The 23,485-nt window shown below is 39.4% G+C and overlaps 1 protein-coding gene across 1 annotated transcript in view; it reads left to right on the top strand.

Annotated features, from left to right (window-relative positions):
* Positions 1-23,485, top strand: part of MRPS27 (mitochondrial ribosomal protein S27) — a 44,985-nt gene that overhangs the window by 15,716 nt on the left and 5,784 nt on the right. The window contains exons 5-9 of the mRNA XM_032206152.1: positions 16,650-16,764; positions 17,279-17,357; positions 18,626-18,741; positions 21,078-21,180; positions 23,312-23,454. Coding sequence (XP_032062043.1) covers positions 16,650-16,764; positions 17,279-17,357; positions 18,626-18,741; positions 21,078-21,180; positions 23,312-23,454 — 556 coding nt within the window. The remainder of the gene's footprint in view (positions 1-16,649; positions 16,765-17,278; positions 17,358-18,625; positions 18,742-21,077; positions 21,181-23,311; positions 23,455-23,485) is intronic.

The following is a 23,485-nucleotide window of genomic DNA, read 5'->3' on the forward strand; positions in this document are numbered from 1 at the left end:
ATTAATACAGCAGAAAAAATAATAATGAACTACATCATTAAGGAATAATCTAATAATATTGACATGCTGTAGACCATAGTTGTTTTACTACAGACAAGTTGATTTGAATTAGAATTATTTGATCTCTTAATTCAAATAAAAGACTAATAATGTTTTATGTTTATAATTGTATTTATCTTTCTATCTTATTGTTGCTTTCTGATAATTTTTGATTTTTTTTTAATTATTATGCTTTTTTTTTTAATCAGCTCAGTAGCACTGGATTGTGGTCTAAGCAAAAGCAAGGGTAGACATTCAAATTAAAAATGAATCCCATTTTAACTTTATCTGTCATTTTAGCTTTATCTGTCTTCACGTGTAATGTATAAAATACTGAAATAGGTTAAGAAAGGTAAAGCATGTATCCTTGGGAAAATATATTGTTTTGTGCCCCTGCAAACAGTGTGTACTCAAAATGGTGAACAGTATGAACGTCACAAGTTCAAAACACAGAAATGAGTAAGTCAAAAGTCTTCTTACAAATTATGTATAGTATTTCTTGGGGATGTCAGTGGTAGTGAGTACTTTACTGTATTTACTAATAAAGAGTGAAGGCAATTTTTGAGATAAGTTATGGTGTTAATTTGTTGCCATCGATGATGATTTTGTATGGGGTGAATCAGGTTTAGGTGAAATGTATAAGCAGCTGTGAATGAGCTTCTCATAAGATAAGACCAAGTATTTGGTTGAAAATGGGTTTTTAGAACTTGAGTATTTTCTTTTGGTAAATTTTATTCTGGAGAAATTTAGGTTAGGAGCTGGAGCTGAAAGCTTCATACAAAGTAGTGTTGGCTCTGTAGTGTCCTGATGTTGGCATAAGAGTTATGTAGGTTACCACAGCTGTTAATTTCAAAATGTGTGTTAGGTTGAATGTGTGTGTTGTAAAGCTGATTCACTTACCTGGGTTTGCTCATGATTTTCTGTTTTAATTGCTTTTCTCTTATTTGTAACAGGAAGTAGTGCTTGTAAAAGGGTGGGACTGGAGATACATTAGGTGTATGAAATGTTTTCAAATATTCAGGTCATACTGCGGTATAGATTAGCTTGGAAAGGGGTTTATTTCTGTATGTCTGTCTGCTTTTTCTTCTCTTTACAAAGTTTGAAGAAAAATTCTCCAGGAGACTAACATCATGAGTGCTGATAATACCAGTACATGCAATTTCATGATACTGTTGGTTTCATACTGTGAAAACAGCACCAGCTGGAAGCAAAGCTGGAACCAGACAGAACATCTTTCTGGTAATCAGCTGCATGAGAATTCCTCCTCTGCATCATATTTTCTTCAGAATGTTGTCAGTGCTCCTGAATGATGGCAAGTCATGTGCTGGTTTTGTAACATAAACTGATGGAGAGAAAGACAAAGGCGCTAGAACCTTTTTTTCATATGCCACAGATGAAATACAAGGTCCATATACATTTCTCAGTGAAAGCTTACCTTTTCACAGCAATACAAGGAAAAACCCATGTGATCCTAATTTTTAACAAATCATTGTATACAAGCTCGTTAGGTTCCACACGGCATGTAAGATGAACACACTTTGATCAAGCAATAGAAAAGGTTTACACCGTCTTATTAGGATTTCTAACAATTAAGAAGAATGTTCTCCACTTTGCCGGCAACAGTGAAGACAGTTGGTTTGGTAAAACAGTCCAATGGGATTTCTTATGTTGTGCTCTGAGAACTTCTGTGGTTTTGATATATGTTGTTGCATAGTATAAATTAACAGATAGCAGATGTGATGCAGATTCTGGCAGATAAAAGCTTTTGGAAGTTGAAAGAACATTATGGGGACCTTGATAAAAGATGAAATAATGTGCCACTCATGGCTCTGATCTTCATTTGTTCTGTTAAACAGTTTGTGGACAAAATGGTCATAACAAAATCAAAATTATTTGACAGGGAGAAGAGAGATCTACTTCTGCATCTCTCTTTAGCAACTGGAAGTGTTAATTTTCAAATAGCTATCTGTTTTTAGTTACACAAATGGATGTTTGTGCTTCCGTAGGTCTGAAGATGTTTGGTGAACAATCAGCTACTAAACCATTAAAAAAATTACCTGATTATATTCACAGGGTTGTAGATTTATTTCTGGCCACAGTAATAAAGGAATTTGAAAAGCTAACAATGTTGCTTGATTCTGATGATTCATTTGTACTAAATTTTTTTATTTTATTCAGAATGTCCAAAAACATTAGAATGCAGGGGAAAAAATATTAAAAAAAAAACAAAAAAAAAAAAAAACAGGTACATTTATCCAGTTTCATAGATGCTTATTTCTGCAGCATGTACCTGTGAAAAAGTGTTCCAATTCCTAAGAGGAGAAGCTTGTATTACAAACAGACCCACAAAACAATGCTTTGCTGCAATTGAATAGAGGTACTGATAAGCAAAGGTCATAGCTTAACATTTTCCTTGGGTGGTTTCTGAGGTTATTACTCTCTCTCTCTCTCCCTTTCCCAGAAATGAGAAAATAAGATGTAAGTTTCTGAAGGTAAGATGCCTAGTAGACATGTGAAAAACCTGAATTCAGTGTCTTTTTTTATTTTTTTGTTAATGCTACTTTAATAGTGAGCTATTTTTAAAGCTGCATGCTCCAGATAACATATCTATACTGTCTGCTGGAATGAGGCCAGCTGCATTTTCAGTGCTTCTCTGTACCAGGCACTCCTGTCACTCTGCGCAGCTACCTTTAATTTTCCTTCTGGCAGAGTTCTGGTTACCCCTTTTTCCATCTCTGTCCTTTAGTTTGTAAATCTTCAGTTCGCAGGCAGAATAATCTTTTCCTTACTCCTCGTTTTAGAGTGGTGGTGGGGAATGATGATGCGTAGAAGCCCCACCTATCACCTCATGATACCTCCTAATTGCTAACGCCCCATGTCCCCAGCCTTTCCAGCTGCTGCACCATCTTCTCTTTGCTATGCTAGCTCAGAAGCCTGAGGGACTGGTAAATGTGGGGTTGTTTGCTTCAGGAATAGCTCCACGGTTGCTCTCATCTCAGCATTTGTTTTCCATCTTCATCACTGTGACAAGTCTTGCGGGACACTGGGATGGCACATCCTTGAAAAGTGACAGAGTTGTAGTCCTTACCTCCCAGCTTTAGCCTCGTTCATGATCCGTGTGCGTGTGTGGTGTGCCAGCTACCCAGCTGACTGAGGCAGATCCCTTTTAGCTGAGGGAACAATGTGCTGTCTCTTTGGACCAAGTAAGGATTTGGCCCAGAATGTAGTTCAATGAGTGTTTAAGCAGTCAACAATGAATGCTTTCTTTGGTTTGCCTTTAAAATTGGAAAAGGGCATACAAGAGGGCAGCTGGTACAACCTTCTGTTTTCTCAGCTGTAAATGCAGAAACAATAAACACACTCCTTGTTGTTTCTCTTGCTGAGAAATGAACAGGGATTTTTGATTATTTTTTTTTTCCTCTCCACTGTACAGCTTGTCAAGCTGAAAGTGCACATATTTTGGCAACTGGCTTTGCAAACAAATTTACACCTTTTTGAGTAATAACTTTTTTCCAAGCATTGGTGTGTGAATGTAAAACTGGCTCTAATCTCTGGTCAGCTTTTTGATCAATCTCTTTAAATGTCATTTACTTAATTTTGATTTCACCTCTTTCACTGCTGTTTTCATTTAACAAAGGAGAAGAGTGCCCCTTTCTTCAGTCTAATCAGCTACTTCCTACTTATTTCCATTAGGGAATGAACAGAGCGGGGCTAAATCCAACCAGAAGCAAAATAGATGATCCCTGGCAGTAGACAGCTGGGAGTAAAATGGACATCCACCATTGCGTGTACTGTCTGTGCCAGACTGGCTGCTGGTGCTTCTGAGGGGGTAGACAAAGTACAGCAATTACTGCGATGGTATGACAGAAAAGCCTTTGCAGCAAGAGTGGTAAACACAGCTTTCTCTGCAAAGGGGTTCCTTTCTTTGTCTTCCATTGAATTACTATCGTGCAATGATCAACCCTTTTCACAGATTTCCCTGGTTAAATTCTGAAGCAGCAACTGCATCTCATGTGAAGTACTGTTGGTCTCTTTTGAAAGTCATGATTCTCTGGAGGAATAAAAATAATTTAAAGAAAGGAGTGGAACACATCAGGTACATAACTGCACACAGTTGTAGTGTTTTTCCTTGTTTTCTGTCTTCTCTGTTCTGTGCATCAGATAACATGACGTACATACATAAGCCTCCTATAGTGTGAGTGCTGGACAGAAGTGAATGCTTGTAAACGTCAGTTCAGAGCCTGAAAACAAGATCTGAGTAGGCTACTACAACATTGGCAGGGTGTATGTGGGTTTGTATCAAGTACTTTGCTCATCACAAAGTACATCACATTTTGTACATCAGCAATGCCAGTACTGTGTTTCGTTTGTAACCATCAGTCTTGGCTGTGTTCCCATTCCAAAAGGGAAGGCACTACAAAATACCCCTTTGTATTTTGGAGTCCTTTCCCAGTTCTGAGTCTCACAGCCTCATGTAAGGTGCATCTTTTACCTACCCACACAAGGGAACATTTGTCCTACTGTACACGTAGTACTTGAAGTGAGGAACCTACTATTTCTCTTTAAGTAATAGATCTGACAGTACAGTATTTTTCTGAAAAGAGCTATCTGAAACAATCACAAAGGTGGTAAGAATCCACAGATTTCAAACTGCCTGACAAATTGGTTGAGTCAGTTTTGCCATGTTTATCCTTAATTTGCTTACTATTCCATGTGCTTGACATTATATGCAGTGGAATAAAGGACAATCCTGTCTCACAGAGCATGGAAGAGTTTTTATACGGTGAGAGATACGCTAGCTAGAAGTTACCCTCTGAATTGCTGGGACTGAATAATTTACTGTCCTGTTGTTAGGGAACAGTTAAAGGTATGTCATGAAGGGTTCACAGATATTTGTTTTTCATTGCACCTTCCCTTCCCTTCCCTTCCCTTCCCTTCCCTTCCCTTCCCTTCCCTTCCCTTCCCTTCCCTTCCCTTCCCTTCCCTTCCCTTCCCTTCCCTTCCCTTCCCTTCCCTTCCCTTCCCTTCCCTTCCCTTCCCTTCCCTTCCCAAAACAAGCTGTTGCTCATTGAGACGCTACATGAAATTTAGATGGATTCATAGTGGATTGCCCAGTAGCAACTTAGATCAGGGTGGGACTTGAGGAGAGCTGTTGGCCTTCAGGTATATTTTTGTCCTGATCAGGTGCTTCTAACATTAAGACTAGGCTATGCACCTGTGGTTTGCTTTTTGGAAATAGTGTATACAAGTGATCTTTTTGGCTGTGGCTGAAACTGGAATTCAGCATCAAGTGATTTGTCCCCTCTGTAGCAGGTATTGATGTTTTATGTGGAAACTGCATTTGTTTTCCATGAGCTTATGATGTAGCTTTGCCTCCCTGTTGCTCATGGAGTGCAGAACGACAGCAGTGCACAAGAAAATCAGACTATAGCAGGAAAGAATGGTAAGGGCACAGGTAGCAGGTTAAAATCAGGTTACGTTGAACCATAGGACTATCACAGCACATCTGAAAAGGTGAAACCTGGACTGTACAGATCCCATTTGTGAAATGTTTGCAGGGCAAGCAGACGATCAGGCCCAGTCAGCATGGCTTTATGAAAGGCAGGTCATGCCTGACGAACCTGATCTCCTTCTATGACAGAGTGACGCGCTGGGTGGATGAGGGAAAGGCTGTGGATGTGGTCTACCTTGACTTCAGCAAGGCTTTTGACACCGTCTCCCACAGCATTCTCCTCAAGAAACTGGCTGCTCTTGGCTTGGACTGGCGCACGCTTCGTTGGGTTAGAAACTGGCTGGATAGCCGGGCCCAAAGAGTCGTGGTGAATGGAGCCAAGTCCAGTTGGAGGCCAGTCACTAGTGGCGTTCCCCAGGGCTCGGTGCTGGGGCCGGTCCTCTTTAATATCTTCATCGATGATCTGGACGAGGGCATCGAGTGCACCCTCAGTAAGTTTGCAGACAACACCATGTTAGGTGCATGTGTCGATCTGCTTGAGGGTAGGAAAGCTCTGCAGGAGGATCTGGAGAGGCTGCACCGACGGGCTGAGGTCAACTGCATGAAGTTTAACAAGGCCAAGTGCCGGGTCCTGCACCTGGGGCGCAATAACCCCAAGCAGAGCTACAGGCTGGGAGATGAGTGGTTGGAGAGCTGCCAGGCAGAGAAGGACCTGGGAGTGATGGTGGATAGTCGGCTGAATATGAGCTAGCAGTGTGCTCAGGTGGCCAAGAAGGCCAACAGCATCCTGGCTTGCATAAGAAACAGTGTGACCAGGGGGGCTAGGGAGGTGATCGTCCCCCTGTACTCGGCTCTGGTGAGGCCGCACCTCGAGTACTGTGTTCAGTTTTGGGCCCCTCGCTACAAGAAGGACATCGAGGTGCTTGAGCGGGTGCAGAGAAGGGCAACGAAGCTGGTGAGGGGCCTGGAGAACAAGTCCTACGAGGAGCGACTGAGGGAGCTGGGCTTGTTCAGCCTGGAGAAGAGGAGGCTCAGGGGTGACCTTATCGCTCTCTATAGGTACCTCAAGGGAGGCTGTAGCGAGGTGGGGGTTGGTCTGTTCTCCCACGTGCCTGGTGACAGGACGAGGGGGAATGGGCTAAAGTTGCCTCAGGGGAGTTTTAGGTTGGATATTAGGAAGAACTTCTTTACCGAAAGGGTTGTTAGGCATTGGAACAGGCTGCCCAGGGAAGTGGTGGAGTCACCATCCCTGGAAGTCTTCAAAAGACGTTTAGATGTAGAGCTTAGGGATATGGTTTAGTGGGGACTGCTAGCGTTAGGTCAGAGGTTGGACTCGATGATCTTGAGGTCTCTTCCAACCTAGAAATTCTGTGATTCTGTGTTTGGCAGCAAACATAAAGTTTGGCTCTTCCCTTACTTAAATTGACCAGTAGGACTCATTCAGTATTTGTGTTCCTGCAGTGCTCTCTTGCCAGCAGCTTCTTCTTTGCTTTAATTGCATGCAATGTGAGGCTGAACAACTCTGCAGAATCGAAAATCTGTTTGGCTCAGATGCATTAGTACTGTAGCTTTTGATAGTCAAACCAGTGGAATACACTGTTTGTAATCTGTGCAAGATCTACTGTGATCAAACTGAAACGTGTCAAGGGTTGTGTTGGTGAGTGTAATGTTACTGTAGTTAGAAGCTAATTTGTGATGGTTTGGGGGAGTTATTTCGGGAAGCATTAAGAAGTTGAGTAAAATAAATGGAATGCAACCTTGTTACAATGTGTATTCCTGCTGCAGTTAATTAGGTGTCTGACAAAATCATGCTATTTTTTTCTCAGGTTAAATTTAGTCTGCATACCAGATACCTTTAAAAAGTTGCTGTTTGTAAATATCGTCAAAGTAGCATCTAGTTATAGGCTGTTTTTTCCATGCATTATTGTATTTTTGTTGGCTTTGAGACAGCGTTTTTTTAAGCATACCCGTAAAGTGTTCCCTCTTAATGTAATGTGAAAGGGGTGTGCTCTGATAGTTTAGGCTTAGCACTGGAAGGCATAAACTCCTGAACTTTGATCCTAACTTGTCCACTTCCCTCTGACACTGAAAAAAACTATTAGAAAACTTTTTTAGAGTCATTGTCTTGTCAGCTTGAAAAGCCTGAGGTACTTTGTCTCTGTCCAGTTTGGTTAATGGAATGCAGACTTCAACATAACATCACTGTAAGTGAATGTAATAGTTGAAGTAAAGATAGAGTGAAAAAAAAAAAAAAAAAAGTTTGATTTTCATTTTAGCATTTCAGTGGCTAAAAGGTGGAGGTCTTCCAAGGCATCTGAAGTCATGTATTTATTCTTTCAAATGAAAAATCTAACTAGCTTTGAAGCAATTTATTCAATAAAAATGACATAATCTTGGGTAGCCTTAGCTGAAGAAAGCCCATAGCATAATTACTATTTTGGTACACAGACATTTTTAGACTTGCTACCAATATGCATCTATCAAGAACTAGCTTTCTGCTGAGAAGTAACTTGCTGGCAATGTTCAGAGAGGGATCTCTCTCTCTTTCTCACTCTCTGCATAGTTAACTAGGTACAAAAATAATTTCAGCAATTATAAATTACAAGTAGGCTTTCACAAACATTTCATTTTGAAAAATGTGTCTATTTGATAACTTGCATACCAAGTTTCAGGGAGGCTGAAAGTTAGTTGAAGTAATGACAGGCATAGCTGGGCTAGTAAAATGGTAACAATCTGACCAGTACTTCACTTATGTATATGCCATTTCTGACAGCTATTGTGTTAACCAGTTTTCAGATAGATTAGTAAAGATTCCAGCAATTTTTTTTTTGAGTTTTAACACACAAAGTTTTAATGTGACACACTTAGAAATTGCTGAGGTTCAAAATTTTACTCCAAGTAAGAAATCTACTGTGTTTTACAGTTCTTAGTATCTGTGTTTTTCTATGCCAGGATACCAGGAAAAGATATAATTAATGCAAGTGTTGGCTTGATATTAGACTTCATTATAGTTGCATGGGGAGAAGGAAAAGCACTAGAGAGTATCTTACCAGAATCACTATAGCAACAGCTCACCCCATCATTCCCCATGTTTTCCTCAGCCTATGATACTCTCTATTCAATCTCTGGATTATTAATGGCATTTTTATTGAAAATGAGCTGTTTTAACTGTAAAAGCCTGGGAATAGTTTTGAGAGAAGTCCTAGAAGCTGTCTCCTTTATAGTCAGTAGCTGGGGAAAAGTTGAGCCTTTTGTTATTGTTCTTACTGTTAACAACAAGACTTCTCCAGTTTCTTATTAACTGCTGCTCCTCAAGTGAATTTCAGTGTTGTGATGGGAGTAGCATGGATACTTCATGAGACTGAGAAGAAAATCTGTTTTTCCTGCTTGTCTTTTCCAAAAGCACCAGGAGAGGTGGAAGGTAATGGATTACGAGACACTGTACTATATTAAGAGGAGAAAAATAAGAACACTATATTAAAGCATCTGCTTGTTCTGTGTTTTTTTTTGTTTTGTTTTGTTTTGAGTTGTGTCTCTAAGAAACAAGAAGCAGAACAAATCTCATATGCTGTCCACTTCATCGTTCTATCATGGTCATAAAAGGAATAAGGCAAAAATAGGGATTACTTGCTTCATAGTTCATGTTTGCAATAAAACTTCTGAATTTTCTGAATTTTGGTAAAATGACCTTGTTTTATTTCACAGAATCACAGAATCACAGAATTTCTAGGTTGGAAGAGACCTCAAGATCATCGAGTCCAACCTCTGACCTAACGCTAGCAGTCCCCACTAAACCATATCCCTAAGCTCTACATCTAAACGTCTTTTAAAGACTTCCAGGGATGGTGACTCCACCACTTCCCTGGGCAGCCTGTTCCAGTGCCTCACAACCCTTTCGGTAAAGAAGTTCTTCCTAACATCCAATCTAAAACTCCCCTGGGGCAACTTAAGCCCATTCCCCCTCGTCCTGTCACCAGGCACGTGGGAGAACAGACCAACCCCCACCTCGCTACAGCCTCCCTTGAGGTACCTCTGGAGAGCGATAAGGTCGCCCCTGAGCCTCCTCTTCTCCAGGCTGAGCAAGCCCAGCTCCCTCAGCCGCTCCTCGTAGGACTTGTTCTCCAGGCCCCTCACCAGCTTCGTTGCCCTTCTCTGTACCCGCTCAAGCACCTCGATGTCCTTCTTGTAGCGAGGGGCCCAAAACTGAACACAGTACTCGAGGTGCGGCCTCACCAGAGCCGAGTACAGGGGGACGATCACCTCCCTAGCCCCCCTGGTCACACTGCTTCTTATACAAGCCAGGATGCCGTTGGCCTTCTTGGCCACCTGAGCACACTGCTAGCTCATATTCAGCCGAATCATATTCTATGATTCTAAATTTTGAGGAGTTCAAAGCAAGCCTGTAGGATACTGACGCTGATAAAGTTATCTGAAGGAGTTTTCCTCTCTGCACTTTGCAAATGATTCTAGAGGGATTCAGGGTTGCCTAATGGCAGGAGATTGGAAGAGCTGCTCCGCTCCGGTTCTGCTAACATTCACTGCCAGTGGAGGGAAGGACAGATAAATAATTCAGGTAATTTTCAGAGCTGAGAAATAGCTTGAGACTTCGCTGCAGGCTCTGGATCTGTTACTGTTACCGTTTCTTTTGTGGTGATTCTTTTCTCTGTTTATGTACAAGTAAAGCATTTCTTTTGTGCTGGAGTAAACTCCTTCTCCAGTCATATATTATTATGAAATGTATAGCATATATTTAGGGCTTTATGACTGTTTGCTTTTTTCTTTTTAATGTATTTATGTTGTTCCCTGTAGTTTAATCACAAGAGTGCCTTAAATCCATCAAGAGGAAGAAGATCATTTAGTGATGCAGTGCTGGAGGTTGATAACAATGGGCACAAATGCTTTTTCTAAGAGAAATTTAGCTTCCATTTGTTAATTAAGAATTGTCTGTCAAAAAAGCAGGTAGGTCAGTAAAGGACAGAGTAGATCCTAGCCACCATATGGTTGATTGATGTGCATGGTAGTCATTGTTAAAAACAGACATTGCAAAGCTGAGCTTTTTATATAGTAGGGTAGTTTTGAGCAGTGCAATAGGTGTGTTGACGATACTGAGAGGTGAATTCTGTCCCTTCAGTCGTTAGGAGAGGGTGATGACCGACCAGAGCAATATCCCTAGACTTTCTAAAGTACAGTAGGTATTTCTACTAAAAGTATATGACTTTGTATATGGCAGTATGTAGCCGTTTGGGTGCTTTTACCAAGCAAAAGGGTTAAGAAACAAAGAAAACTGTAACATCGGGCTAGATAGAAATAAAAGATGAATGTGATATAACTGGAAAGCAAGACTAGATATGAAAAGCATTCTTTAAATCTTAATATTTGAATGTGCTTCTGCACTATAGTTTTTTCTTGTCTAAAATGTGATCATTTAGATCTGTTTTGAGGTTGCATTCATCAGTGATGTTAGAGCTCTGTGCAACTCCTGAACAAAAGATGCTACATAAGAACTATACATTCATATGGGGGTACAGCTAGCCTAATTTAGAAAAATTAATTTTAAAGCTGAAGCGATCAAGAGCTAATTTAGTTTAAAATCAAAGATTGGGGAAAGTCAATAGAAATTGTAACAAAAGAAGGGCTGAACATGGGCTTTCTTTAGGGAGTCTGCAAGCTGCTTTTCTTTTTGTGTAAGAGCATAATTCTGTCTCACAGGATTAGACTATCCCTCATTATAGTTGATTTATATATTTTTTAAACCTCTCCTGTTGCTGCTTTTGATAGAAAGTGTCTATACGCTTTCTATAAATATATAGATAGTGATTATCTAGATAAAAATACTTACGCTATGTATACTGTGTGAGTTTTTTATTTCACCACAAAAGGAGAGTGTTCCCTCTGTTTTTGCTTGAGTTGGCAGTTAATATATGTGGTATTTCCTATAGGACTGATAGGATTATATATGATTTTTTTAAAAGGGGACATACAAAGAAAGGTTTAGGCCCAGATTGAGGCAAAGAAGAAGTAGAAAAGTAGTTACGTTCATGTATAAGAGGAAATTTCAGTCAACAAGGATTTTTTCAGGGCTGTTGTCTTTGACACTGACACATGAGCAATGCCTCTGAGTCCATTTAAAATGCAGAGGATTTTTCCCAAGGCCTGTGGCTTGAAATGACAAACAAAGGGAGATTTCTGGGTGACGTTTCCTTAGCCTTCCAGTTTCCAAGCTAAGCCCGTCTGGAATCCGTTTGATCATTATGCGCTGTAGCTAAAAAAAAATGTGCCTGGGAAGAAAAAAAAACATGGCATTACCAAGGAGCTTCACAGCCCTGTATGACTTGTGTAAAATGTGGAGTGGCTTTGGATTCTTTCCACTGAGAGCGCTTCTTCCTGGCTCTCAGAGACATTTCGTAGGGCATTTATTTGTTCTAAGTCTCCTTACATTTCACTTCCAGAGATTTCAGAACCTGAAGTGAATGAGAAGACATCTGGCACTCTCCTGATTAAAGCAAACCAACATGCAAACTCCTATTTCTCTCTAGTTCTAAAAGAAGTAAGAGAGATCTGGAGTCTAGATGGATTAAATTAAATGCAGTGATTATCACATGGAAGGTTCCTTCCTTCCCTGGAGTAGAACCTGCAAGCATTATGTGAATCTTACAGGTTTTAACTCTGAGGTAGGCAGAGTAACACATCCAAAACATCTATATTAGAAATAATGAAAGAATGGAGAGTACTCGGTATCTTCCTGTTTCAATTTTTCCAGTTCCTTGTAATACGGCAGAAGACAGTAACAGATTTGTAACACATAAAAGCATTATTGTATAAGAGATTTTATTTAGGGAAATGGTTTCATTAATGGAAATGAAAAATGAGCGAAGCAAAATACAAATGAAGTTTACCATGTCTTGGAGAGATCTGGAGACCTAAGAGATCATACAGTTGTGTGTACCATATGTGTAGATTATAACAAAATACTTTATTGTTAGGTCAGACAATGCTGGAGAAGGGAAAGGACCCTCAATATTTTTCATAGATGTGAAAAAAAGAAAAATAGTGTATTGCACAAGGCCTCTGACAATACCAGGAGTTGAATACATACACTTAGGAAAGCTGTGGAGTACAAGAAGGGACTTTCAGATCAGCTTAGCAAAAAACTAGAACAGATCTGAGCTGGCTTTCCCTCCACACAGCAGAGCTGTTCCTGGTACTATACTTCTGCAGCAGCAGCTGCTGTGTAACCCAGCACATTTTTCTTCACAATTTTCTTCATTTGTGTCTATCCCCAAAATCAGTGAATGAACACTTCACCAAATCTAGGGAAGGGGGTGCAATGAGGCTCCGTAGTGCTTCTCTTTGCTCTCCCAGTGTGGCTGTATTATTTCCCTTGAAAATGAAAAGTACGAGAAAGCAGCAGTAGAGTGTATCACCGCTTGATGGCACCAAACAAATTTGAAAGACCATTAAAATAAAGAAAAAAAGCTGGGAAGTAACTCAGCTTTTCTGCAGTGTGGGAGAGCAGCAATAGGTCATGCTTGCTGGTTCAGTAGAGCACTCTGTAAGGCACTCTCAGCATCTGATAAACTTTACCGTTGTTCAGTTTCTTTTACACAGCATGAGTACTTCAGCACTGCTGTAAATAATCATCAGTGGGGCCTTTTGCAGGGAATTAGTAAACTAGGAATGCATTCTTAGCCTGATACGCAGGTCAGTTTGTGGGCAAGTGTGTGCACTTGCTTGCCTAAAAATGTTCTGGTCGCCTTGTACTAAGGCTGTGTGCTCATTGTATCTCTTCTACATTGTAATAGTAATCATTTTACAGATATGAAATGATGAAAATCAAGTTCCTGCATTGGACCCTTGAATCATTTTCCAAAATAAGGGTAATTCTAGTACCATTGCACCATGTGCTATTATATTCACAATGCCCTTGGTATTGCAGTTTCTGCTTGTATTATAAATATTCTTCTTCCCGTTCTCTGTGGGGACAGAGGTTTTCTGGTCAGTGACAAGGAGGATCACCATATCGATTGTTGAGCTGTTAACATTAAAGTGTAGCAACAGTGAGCTCCCCTAATACTGTTACAGCTGTTTCTCCTTGTCTCTTCTCAATCCATTATAAGAATCTTGTTCTCAGGTTTTTATTAGTTCTCAGAAAAATGAGTTTCAGCAGCAGACATCTGCAAGATAACCTCCTGGTCTTTCTATTAAAAACACGGCAATTGCTAGAGGCTTCCTTTATTTAATTCAGTCTGAATCTTCTGCTTTCTGTAATTTTAGCTTCCTTCTGTCTTTTCATCTGTCTCTGAACATATTGCTTTGCTTAATTATATCCTGTTTTGTGTTTCATGGAGAAGGAGGAAGACATTAATGCTTGTCAAAATGACCAGCGATCTCCTCCTTTCCCTGATTCCGTTTCGAATAAAAATGTCTGCCACAACATTTGGTTAGTTTGCCTAGGTTAGCTGTAAGAACAGATACTCTATTGGCTTCTCTTCTCAGCCAGCAGAAGAGAGACAGAGCTCATCACAGCATTATATGGATCAGAAACAATTAAAGATGGAAGCGTTCCTGTTTCTTTATGACTTCCAATTCTCCTTCTACCACATCACGGATTAATGGAAGTGTGTAGTGCTGAGGGAGTGCATGTGTGCACATGTATTGGATTCTTATTGACATGGAGATAGAGCAATTTTGGCACTAGTTCCCTCTCTTCATTCCTATGCAACTGTTTTGTAATGAATTATTAGAATTAACTAGAAAACTCTCTGGCTGAGAAGCTGTTTGCTTTTGTTTGAGTAGTACCCAGTACATCGGAGATGTAGTCCAAGAATAAGGATCTTAACAGTAACATGCAGTAATTATGTGACAAGTAATGATAGTAATGATGGATCCTGTGATTGTGTGCATGCGTGCATATGAACAAGTGCCCACTCTCTTCCAGGCCTTAAAAGCTCATGTGAAGACTTCTTTAAAAAGTTAGTACGATACATGTCTGAATTCTGTGCATATCATTGCCAGAAACTCGTGGTGACCGAGGATCAGTTTCATGATGTCTCTTAGACCTCATCACATCCCTCTTAGACCTTTTACTGTACAAGTGCAATTTAAGTCGGGAACCTAGAAGCCTTTCCCATTATGGTAGGCTGTATCACTCCCAGGGTGCATGAGATGCTGAGTGCTCTCTCTCTGGTGTACTCAAGAGAATAAATAATGCATTTGCTTAAAGGTGAATACTCAAACCCATTACAATCTTTTTTTTTTTTTTTTTTTTTTTTTTTTTAATGTTTTCTTCCCTCCTATGTAACGAATTTGTAGAAAGGATGCCAAAGATTATATCAAAGGAAAGGCCTAAGTCTTTGAGAGCATCAGTGTAACGTTTTTTTAAGATTGTTTTTTCCACTTCTGAAACAATATTAACCATTTAATGAAGCAACTTTAAAAGATCCTGGTGGCTTTGTTGCTGGGTACCGGTGTTGCACTCTGACCCATCTTAAATGGCTGGTGAAACAGTCTGTAGCAATTAGATGATTGTTTCATCAAAATATGATTAAATTCAAATGCCTGTAATTGATGCTTCCTGTAAGCGTTATTGAAACAGGACTTTAATGAAAGCAAATATATATTCTTGCTGTTCCCAGTATTTGAATTCCAGAGGGAAGAAAGTGGAAAGCAATTAGAGCAAGAAAATGGATGTTCATAATTTAATATTCAAAGCATGCTTTTCTTTTTCCCTTAAATTCTAATTTAAGGGAGAGGTTTTATGTGCTGCTTAAAGAGTAGTGTATTTAGACTTCATGTAGTTGTATAGCTCTGCTTTTGGCACTGAAGTCTTCTGGACGCGGAAGACTCGAATGCTTTTCCAAGCTTGGCGATCTGTGTAGCCCTTAGCCATGGGATACAATATGCAGAGATTCACTGGGGGGGAAAAAGAGAGTTGGTGGCCACGTTAATCTGATAAATGTTCTGGAAAGCATGCTCACTCAGATGGAAGAGCCAACCCTGCCTCTAAATGGTGCTGCAGCTTGGCTTGAGGCTGCAAGCATCTGCACATGAGCCCAGCTCAGTCATCTACGTTTTCTACAGGAAGTGGCACTCAGCGCTGTGCTGGGTACTGAGCCTGCTTTTCATGCATACGATTTGAACTGAGAAAGGTTGCATGTATCTACTGGCGCTGGGGTGTGAAATTCAGCACAGGATCAAGGCCGCAGTTCCTACCATTGGATTCTTAATTGCTTTTTGAGTCTTTGCCAAAGATAAAGCTCCATATGCTTTTAGTCACTTCTTTTCCAAATACAAAGCGAAGTGTATATGGCTAAATAAGGACAAAACAAAAGAGGCTGAACTTCAAGTATTTTATTTTACAAATTGGTTAAGCAGTAGAGTAGGTTGCCTAGGAACACTGCTGAAGCCATGACATGAGGTGTCTCAGAGCTAATTAAAAAAATGTCCATGAGGAACAACGCTAGTGCAGCTGATGCAGGGGGCAGGGGAAGGGTCTCCAGCAGAGTTTCCCAGTGCGTGAGGCATACCTCACTGTTGAAGCATTTCTAAATACAAATGAAGCCTGCAGCAGTCTGAGGAGGCAGAGCCACAGTGAATTCTTAAGTGTTTCAAAAGAAGCATGAGTTAAAGTGTTGGGGAGATACCAGACTACACAGGCTGTGAAGGTTCAAATGCAGCAGTATTTTGATGTAATTCTGACACTTGCTGATGTTGTAAGTCATGGAGCAGTGTTGCTTGTTGAAGAGGCCAGCAACAATACAATGTTACATGATGAGGGCAAGGTTAAAGAGTACTACAGTGTTTATAGCAATCTCAGTTGCCTTTATAAATTATACCAAGCTATTATTGTATCATATTCATCAGGGGAAAAGCAGTAGGCTTTCTGGAAAGTGAGTTTAAAATATTTTGCATTTGTGAAAAGGTCATATTCTCTCATCCTACACGCTATTAAAGTATATCAGAGTTTTGTTTCTTTTACTGAAAGGGCTATCTAGTGCTCTTTGGAGAGCAATAATTGACTGACTGTAAAGTGAAATACAGATATATGTATGAGATCATGAAGGGCAGAGGTACTGAAACACAAAATGTTGCTCCTAGATTTTTTTTCCTGTGAGAACAGTGTGTTGTAACCGAGTCCTGGACTTTTATTTTCCTTTAGGTTTCGGCATAGTCCAAATTGCTGGTACTTGAGAGATTGGACCATCCACAGTTGGATCAGACAGTGCTTAAAATATGGTGCACAAGACAAAGCCTTATACACATTAAAAAACAAGGTAAGTTTCTACAAGGAAAAGCAATGACTATATTTGATCGGGTCTGTGAGGCAAGTGTGGCCTACCTGAAACCTATATTACAGCCAGGTATGGATATTGCAGTTTTTATGTTCAGATATTTCATTGTCAAAACAAAAATTGATGTTTGACCTGAATTTCAGCTAAAACTGAAAAATTTAAGTTTTATGTCCCTTCTTCTCTCTTGAAGGTTTTTGTTTTTAAATAGTGCTGGCATCAAAGCCTGCTAAATACAGGAGGGACATAAAAATCCCAATAGGCAGTGCCTCTCCTGGTCCCAAAGACCCAGGTAAAATGTAAAACAAATCCAGTACATTGAAAGTTAATAGGCCAACATCACAGGAGCAGAGTTAATAAACTTCTTAAATTGCCTGACTAACTGTCATATTGCACCGGTGTGAAATGCCATGGTACTGATCTTTCTCATACCTGCAGAACTATGCTTTGGAAGATCTGAACAGCAAATTTTCACATTCATTTTTTGTTCTCTCTTCAGGTTCAGTATGGAATTTTCCCAGATAATTTTACATTCAATATTTTGTTGGATTGTTTTTTAAACCAGAAGAAATATGAAGGTAAGAAAATATATAGCTACTCTGCCTCCCCATATGTGTGCTATTAAATCCACAGAGCCTTTCTTTGAATTAAAAACTTCTAGCCATATTTTCTCTGGTCACCTTGAAACCACACTTTCTTTCCTTATGTAAACTACTTTTCTACATATTTATATATCCCTCTTGTTGTGATCTTATTCATTGTATAATTTTGAAATACGCAATTCAGAGTATTTCTACCATGATTAATCCCATTCCAAATGTAAGCTATCTTCTCCAACTTTCAGATTTCCAATTCACATGTTAACATTATGTTTGAAGTTACTAGTGAGAATTTGGTATGTTGTATAGCTTCTTGAATGGTTTACATCTAATCTGAGCTGTTTGTCTAGACTTCTATCTGTCACTGAAGAGAGACAGCTGTGTTGAATGGCCATGTTGAGGTGCCTTTCACTGTTGACTGTTAAAGTGCTGAGAAGAATAATCCTCTCATGTTTGATGACAAATATTTAAGGTTTTCATTTCACTGCAGGTTTTCTGGTACTGTAGACTTGCAGTGAGCTTTTCTTTGCATAAACCTGCAAAACAAATGACAGAGAAAATAGAGTTGTAGAAGGACTTGTCTGTAGCTTTTGTCATGAAAGTATTGCTAAATGGCAAGTTAATACTTATTTTATTTTGAGAGGCCCCCATCTGTGAATTCCTCATTATTACATCCATACTTCTTTTCTCTGACAGGCTCAAGGCCTTCTATTTAACAAACTGGCCTTCCTGACAGGGAGTGTCACTGCAACTCTCTGTGGAGCTTCTCGAGAACACTGTTTGCTGAATACAGTGAATGCTATGGGTGATCTGTGACAACATTTCTTCTCCATTGTACTATACTGTCACCTTGAGGGCAGTTAGTTTTAGCCAGCTTTCTCTTGCTTGTAATCAAAACACAAGAACAAATTTTAAATTTTTTTTTTTTTTTAAATGTTAATGATTGAAGGGCTGAGCAAAGAAGAGGCTATTGAAGTCGGAAAGCATTGAGCTAAGATGAGTTTAAAAAGCTTCTTTGTTGTTGTCTCATATAATTCAATCAACTCTTCCTTCTTCTCATAGCATGTTAGTATAACCCAAATGGGTAAGACTAATTTTCTACTGCTAGTCATAAGAAATCTTTAACTTTCTCCGTAGCTACTTCAAAATGTACTGCAACAGTAAAGCATCATTGAGCACCAGCGGATGCAAAAGAAAGGACATGTGAAAATTTCCACTGACTAATTATGTATCTATTTCCACCGTAGATGCTCTGTCAGTAGTAACAGAGATCATGCTGCAAGAAAGTTTTGATGAATTCTCAACACAGCTTCTTTCTCTTTATGTTTTATACCAGTACCTGGCAACCAAGTCTGAACATACGGTAAGCTGATCATACTCAAAAATGATACTTAGAGCTTCTCTTTCCAAGTATTGTGTTGCAGTCAGCTGGGCATTCGGTTGTGAATGTATTTATTTACCCTAAGTTTACCTAAAAATTGAAGTGCTCCAAGTTTTTTCATTGTTTTGAAAACTACAGAAGAAAGGAGAGAAAAAAAAAAAAAAAGCAACAGAAGATGAAAGCCAGCAAATAACTTGTCATCATTTTTAGTAGCTCCTTTCTCTGAAAGGGAGAGTGTGTCAGGATTTTCAGTTGTGGCGTATGTCCACTTCAATGGTATTGCTTGTCATTATAACTTGGTAAAGTTGATGCTTCAGAAGTACAAAAGATTTTCACTAGAAATTTCACTACCCCATTTGGCTTTGTTTCTGCTAATTTTTTGAAATATTTAAAAATAAAATCGCTCCTGTCTTCAGACTGGGTTAGGCTTTCCTATTCATATCTGTCTTGTTTAAGGCCAACATGACAATTCAGGTTCTTGGAAATGGCACTATTCTACCTTCTCATCCACAAAAAGTACTAGAAACCTCCATTTGTCTTAAATAAAACATATTCTAAAACGTTAAGGCCAGTGCCTTAAGATTTTAATCAATTGACTTGTAATTTCAGTTTTCACTATAGAAACCGTGCATTTGATCTTCTCTCCTCCATTTCTCAAGTATACTTCATCACTTATATATGAAAAGCAGAGGGACTAAAATCTGTTTTTTCCCATTGTGTTTGTCTATGTTTGTGTCCTTACTGCAAAGACAGGCACTTGCCGATATGTGTAATATGTTATGAAAGCAGAATATGAAAGCAAGGGTGGTATGGACATACAACACATTTAAAAGACAAGCCTATTTATACAGCTGTGATGTATTTAATATGCATTTTGAAATAACCCCATTCAAGGTCTGCAATAAGCCATATTTTTATATGTATGCACTAAACAGAGTACCATTCAACACCTTGTAATGCTCAGTACCATTTTCCTGTGGCTAATTTAGGAATGGCTGTAGACAGAAAATCCCTGTTCCTTCTTTCCAAGATGCAAGACAAGTCAGCCAGTGTCCTGTTGCAGACAGGGCCTTGACCACCATAGCTTAGGGTCCAGCAGCCTGCCAAAATGTTTTTTAACTTTGAGGACTGAATCATGGACTATCTGACTGTACTAGTCCCTAGCACAGGTGATAGAGAACTTCCATATTTCTGCTGCTGTAAGCACTGCTGAGCCAGACCGACTGGTCTTGGCTCTCCCCAGAAAGTATCCTCCTTGACTGTTGCAAACAATCAGTGTGATTGCCATCTTCCAATGCAAAGGCATTAATGTTAAGCGCTTGCAGCTTCTCCAGCTCGTGAAGCCAAATGGGACAGTTCCCAAAAGAAAGTAGACCTTCAAAGCCCCGTTTTTCCAGTTTCATCTGATTTTCTCGTAACATTCACCAGGAATGCTGAATTCAACAAGAAACAGACCTATCCCTTTGCATGCCTTTCCTGGGTCAGGCAAATAGCTTGTGTGCTTGTTAGGTGATGGTGTTTTATGTTGGATGATTATATGCAAATTCACATAGCACCTGAAGGGAGACACAGAAATTACCACATCTTGAAAAGATGACTCCTTCCATTAAACCAGGGAACTTCTTTTCAAAAAGTTTCTGCCTTTCACTAGCGGTATTTGTTCCAGGTTTTAAGGTAATAACAAGGTGCTTAAAGTACCCTGCAACAAAATCTGTGTATTAGAGAAGCAGACTTCCTCCAGTCTACTGTCTTTTATGTCTTCCCCAGTTTCTTCACAAGGGGAGTTGTTCAGCTTCTTTCATTTGCTGAGAAAAGATGTGTATCCTTGAAGTCTCTACTTCTCTGGCCTTGTATTGTACTATCCCACAGCAAAGTAAAATTTACACCACTCTTGTGGTTTTAATGTCCTTCCTTACTGGGTCCCCTTCTCTAGCTTTCACTGGTGGTCAGATCTATCACTGGGACTTGAAGCAGCCCGTAGCAGCGTATTCTCTCTGCATTTTTTATTCTAGTGTAGGATAGGGGAGAATGCATCTTACCACCTGCTTAAAAGAAAGGACTGCTCCAGTACGGACGCCACATAGTTTTGTTTTCTGACATTTTACTGTCTTCTGGAAAAAGGTGTTCTTTATTATAAATATACTGTTCTTCAGGTTGTGTGTACTGTAACTCTGAACAATGGACATGTTTAATGATTCTGTACTTTGCTAGTAAGATGTGATGAAGGCCACGTGCTGCCTTTGGTTACTGCAGTATTTTTGTTTGTGTTTGTCAAGGAACATGTACTTAGTTTACATCTTAGTTTAAATTATTTGCAGTGGGAAGAGGAGAGAAATCTCGGTGCATCACTGCTGCTTACAGGACTAAAGCAAACAAACACTGTGGGATTTAGCTCCCAGCTGTATGGTTACGCATTTCTTGGTAAGTTTTACTCATGGTTGTTATTTTCCCTCTTATTGCTGCTGGATGAAATAAATTTGTGCCCTTGCTTTATTAAAATGTAATCAATGAAAAGAGTAAACAAAAGGAGAAAGAGTGGAAGAAACACTTTCAGAGTTAAGACTGAATGAAGGAAAACATTCTTAGAGAGCAGTAGGGTTTGTTTGTGTGTGGACCAACACATTTTCCTGATAAAATCCCTCAAGACAGAGTTTTGTAGAACGAATCTATGGTAATAGACAATGTGTTCTTTTTCTAGTTAGAGTTTATTAACTTCTTAAGATAATCTTTACATACCAAGAATTACAGAGACTGCACGCTGAAAAACACTATGTGTAGAACATTTACCACTCACTGTAACATTAATATTTCTGTTGTGAATAGCAGATAGCAGCACCTTTATCTTATATCTTTTAAGAAGCCTTCATCAATAATGATATGCTGTATTATTTAAAGAGCGGTTAGATCAGAGTACATCCAGAACAGGAGGGAAGGGGGTTAGGAGGTGGGGAAGAAGGGATAAGCAATTCTTGAATTTCCTGCAACCTTTATGGGAATATAGTCTAGAAGGTTTTGTCTTTCTCTGTAAAATGATTATTTAATTTAGAGTAATCATTTAATTTAAAAATTTTCATTATGTTTTCAATTGTTCCAATACAGCATTATCTTTTATTCTAGAATTTATTCAGGATAATAAGAGGACACATTCTTAAAATGTGACTTCAGAATACAATGGATAGTGACAGAGTTAGGATGCTGATTCTGATTTATCATGACTGTAAAATGAAAACCTCGTTTTCATTGACAAAAGAGGATAAACATTAAAATCAATTGGAAACCTGAATTTCAGTGGAGCTATTTGTTATCAAGCGGAGATACTGATACAGATAGGGAATTCGCTGTACAATTGGCATTCAGTTTGGTATAGGTTTTGTGTCATAAAGATGGGTTGAGTAGAGGCTGTATTTCACAAATGTACTCACTGTTTGTGAGCAGTAGTACTTGTTCCATGACATTGACATTGAGTAGATCAAAAGCTATTTGCTGTTATGTCACATATTCCACAGTCTTGCCAGCACTAATGGAACCGACCTCTGAAAGAGTGAAAGATGTCTTCAGGCACAGAGTGGCCTAACGCACCTTAGCTATTTTAATTTGTCCATAGTCCATAAGCTTTGTGCAGTTGCTACATTGCTTTTCCTAAAGTGTTCTTTTCCCTGTGGTGAAGAGTAAGGTGTGTTTTCACAGTTTGCATTCTTAGAGCCAGAGTTTAAATTAAAGTGAGACTTGGATGGATAACTCTTAAAAGCTACACTGAAGTGTGTTTTTTTTAATGTTGGCAATGACAAAATCAAGAGCTTAGAGTGACAGTCATAGCACATTAATACTCACCAACTAAAACGTCATGTACGTTTTCCCCATTATGTAGAACAGAAGTTTTGTAGTCTTTACTGTCACCCTCAGAAGAAAAGCTAGGTTGTCAGTGGTGCTATGCATCATAGGTCCTGCTAGAGTCATGAAGACCTTGGTGCACAGGGTGCTCCAAATTGAGAACCAGAATTCCATTTTTGCAGGTCTCCCATCTTTTCTTTAAGGAAGTTCCAACTAGAAATAAGAATAATGAGCTGTACAGTTAAGTAGAGCATATGCTTTAAGTCTCATATGATCTGGCCTTGGTACATGTGTGAGCAGACCCTAAACACCATGGGTGTGAGTCCTGCCTCTCACATTTAGCACACAGATACTGCACAGTGAGTCCATGAACACTAAACAATTACTTGTCTGAGATCTTCAGAGATGCTGACACTGTGCTGGACAACCAGGAAGCCTGGCCATTTTTCCACTTTTCTCTATGGGCAAAATGTACAGATGAGGGGGAGAAAATGGGGAGGAACAATAAACAAACAGGGACAAACGGGTAAGAGTCCTGAAGCTGGCAAAAAGAAGGCTCTTTAACAAAACAAGAAAACAATTCTGTCACAGCAGCTTTGTGTCTTTATTTACCACAGAAGCCTGGAAACTTGCTTTCACTTAGAGAACAGAACCAATCCTTATAGATTACTTTAGAACTCGAGTGTTCAATTACTAAACTTTAAGTATTGTTTTATCACAGGGAAAGTGGAGATGAATAAAGGTTTAAGAGCTGTTTACAACCTAATGCCGCTGATGTGGACACCTGGATACTTGAATAAAGCCTTGCAAGTGATGGAGAATGTGGCTTCATTGCCAGGAGACATCAAAATCTGCAAAGAAGCAGTAAGTCTGAAGACTATAACCTGTGTAACAC

The sequence above is a fragment of the Aythya fuligula genome, chromosome Z (assembly GCF_009819795.1).
Source record: "Aythya fuligula isolate bAytFul2 chromosome Z, bAytFul2.pri, whole genome shotgun sequence".
Classification (NCBI taxonomy): Eukaryota; Metazoa; Chordata; class Aves; order Anseriformes; family Anatidae; genus Aythya; species Aythya fuligula.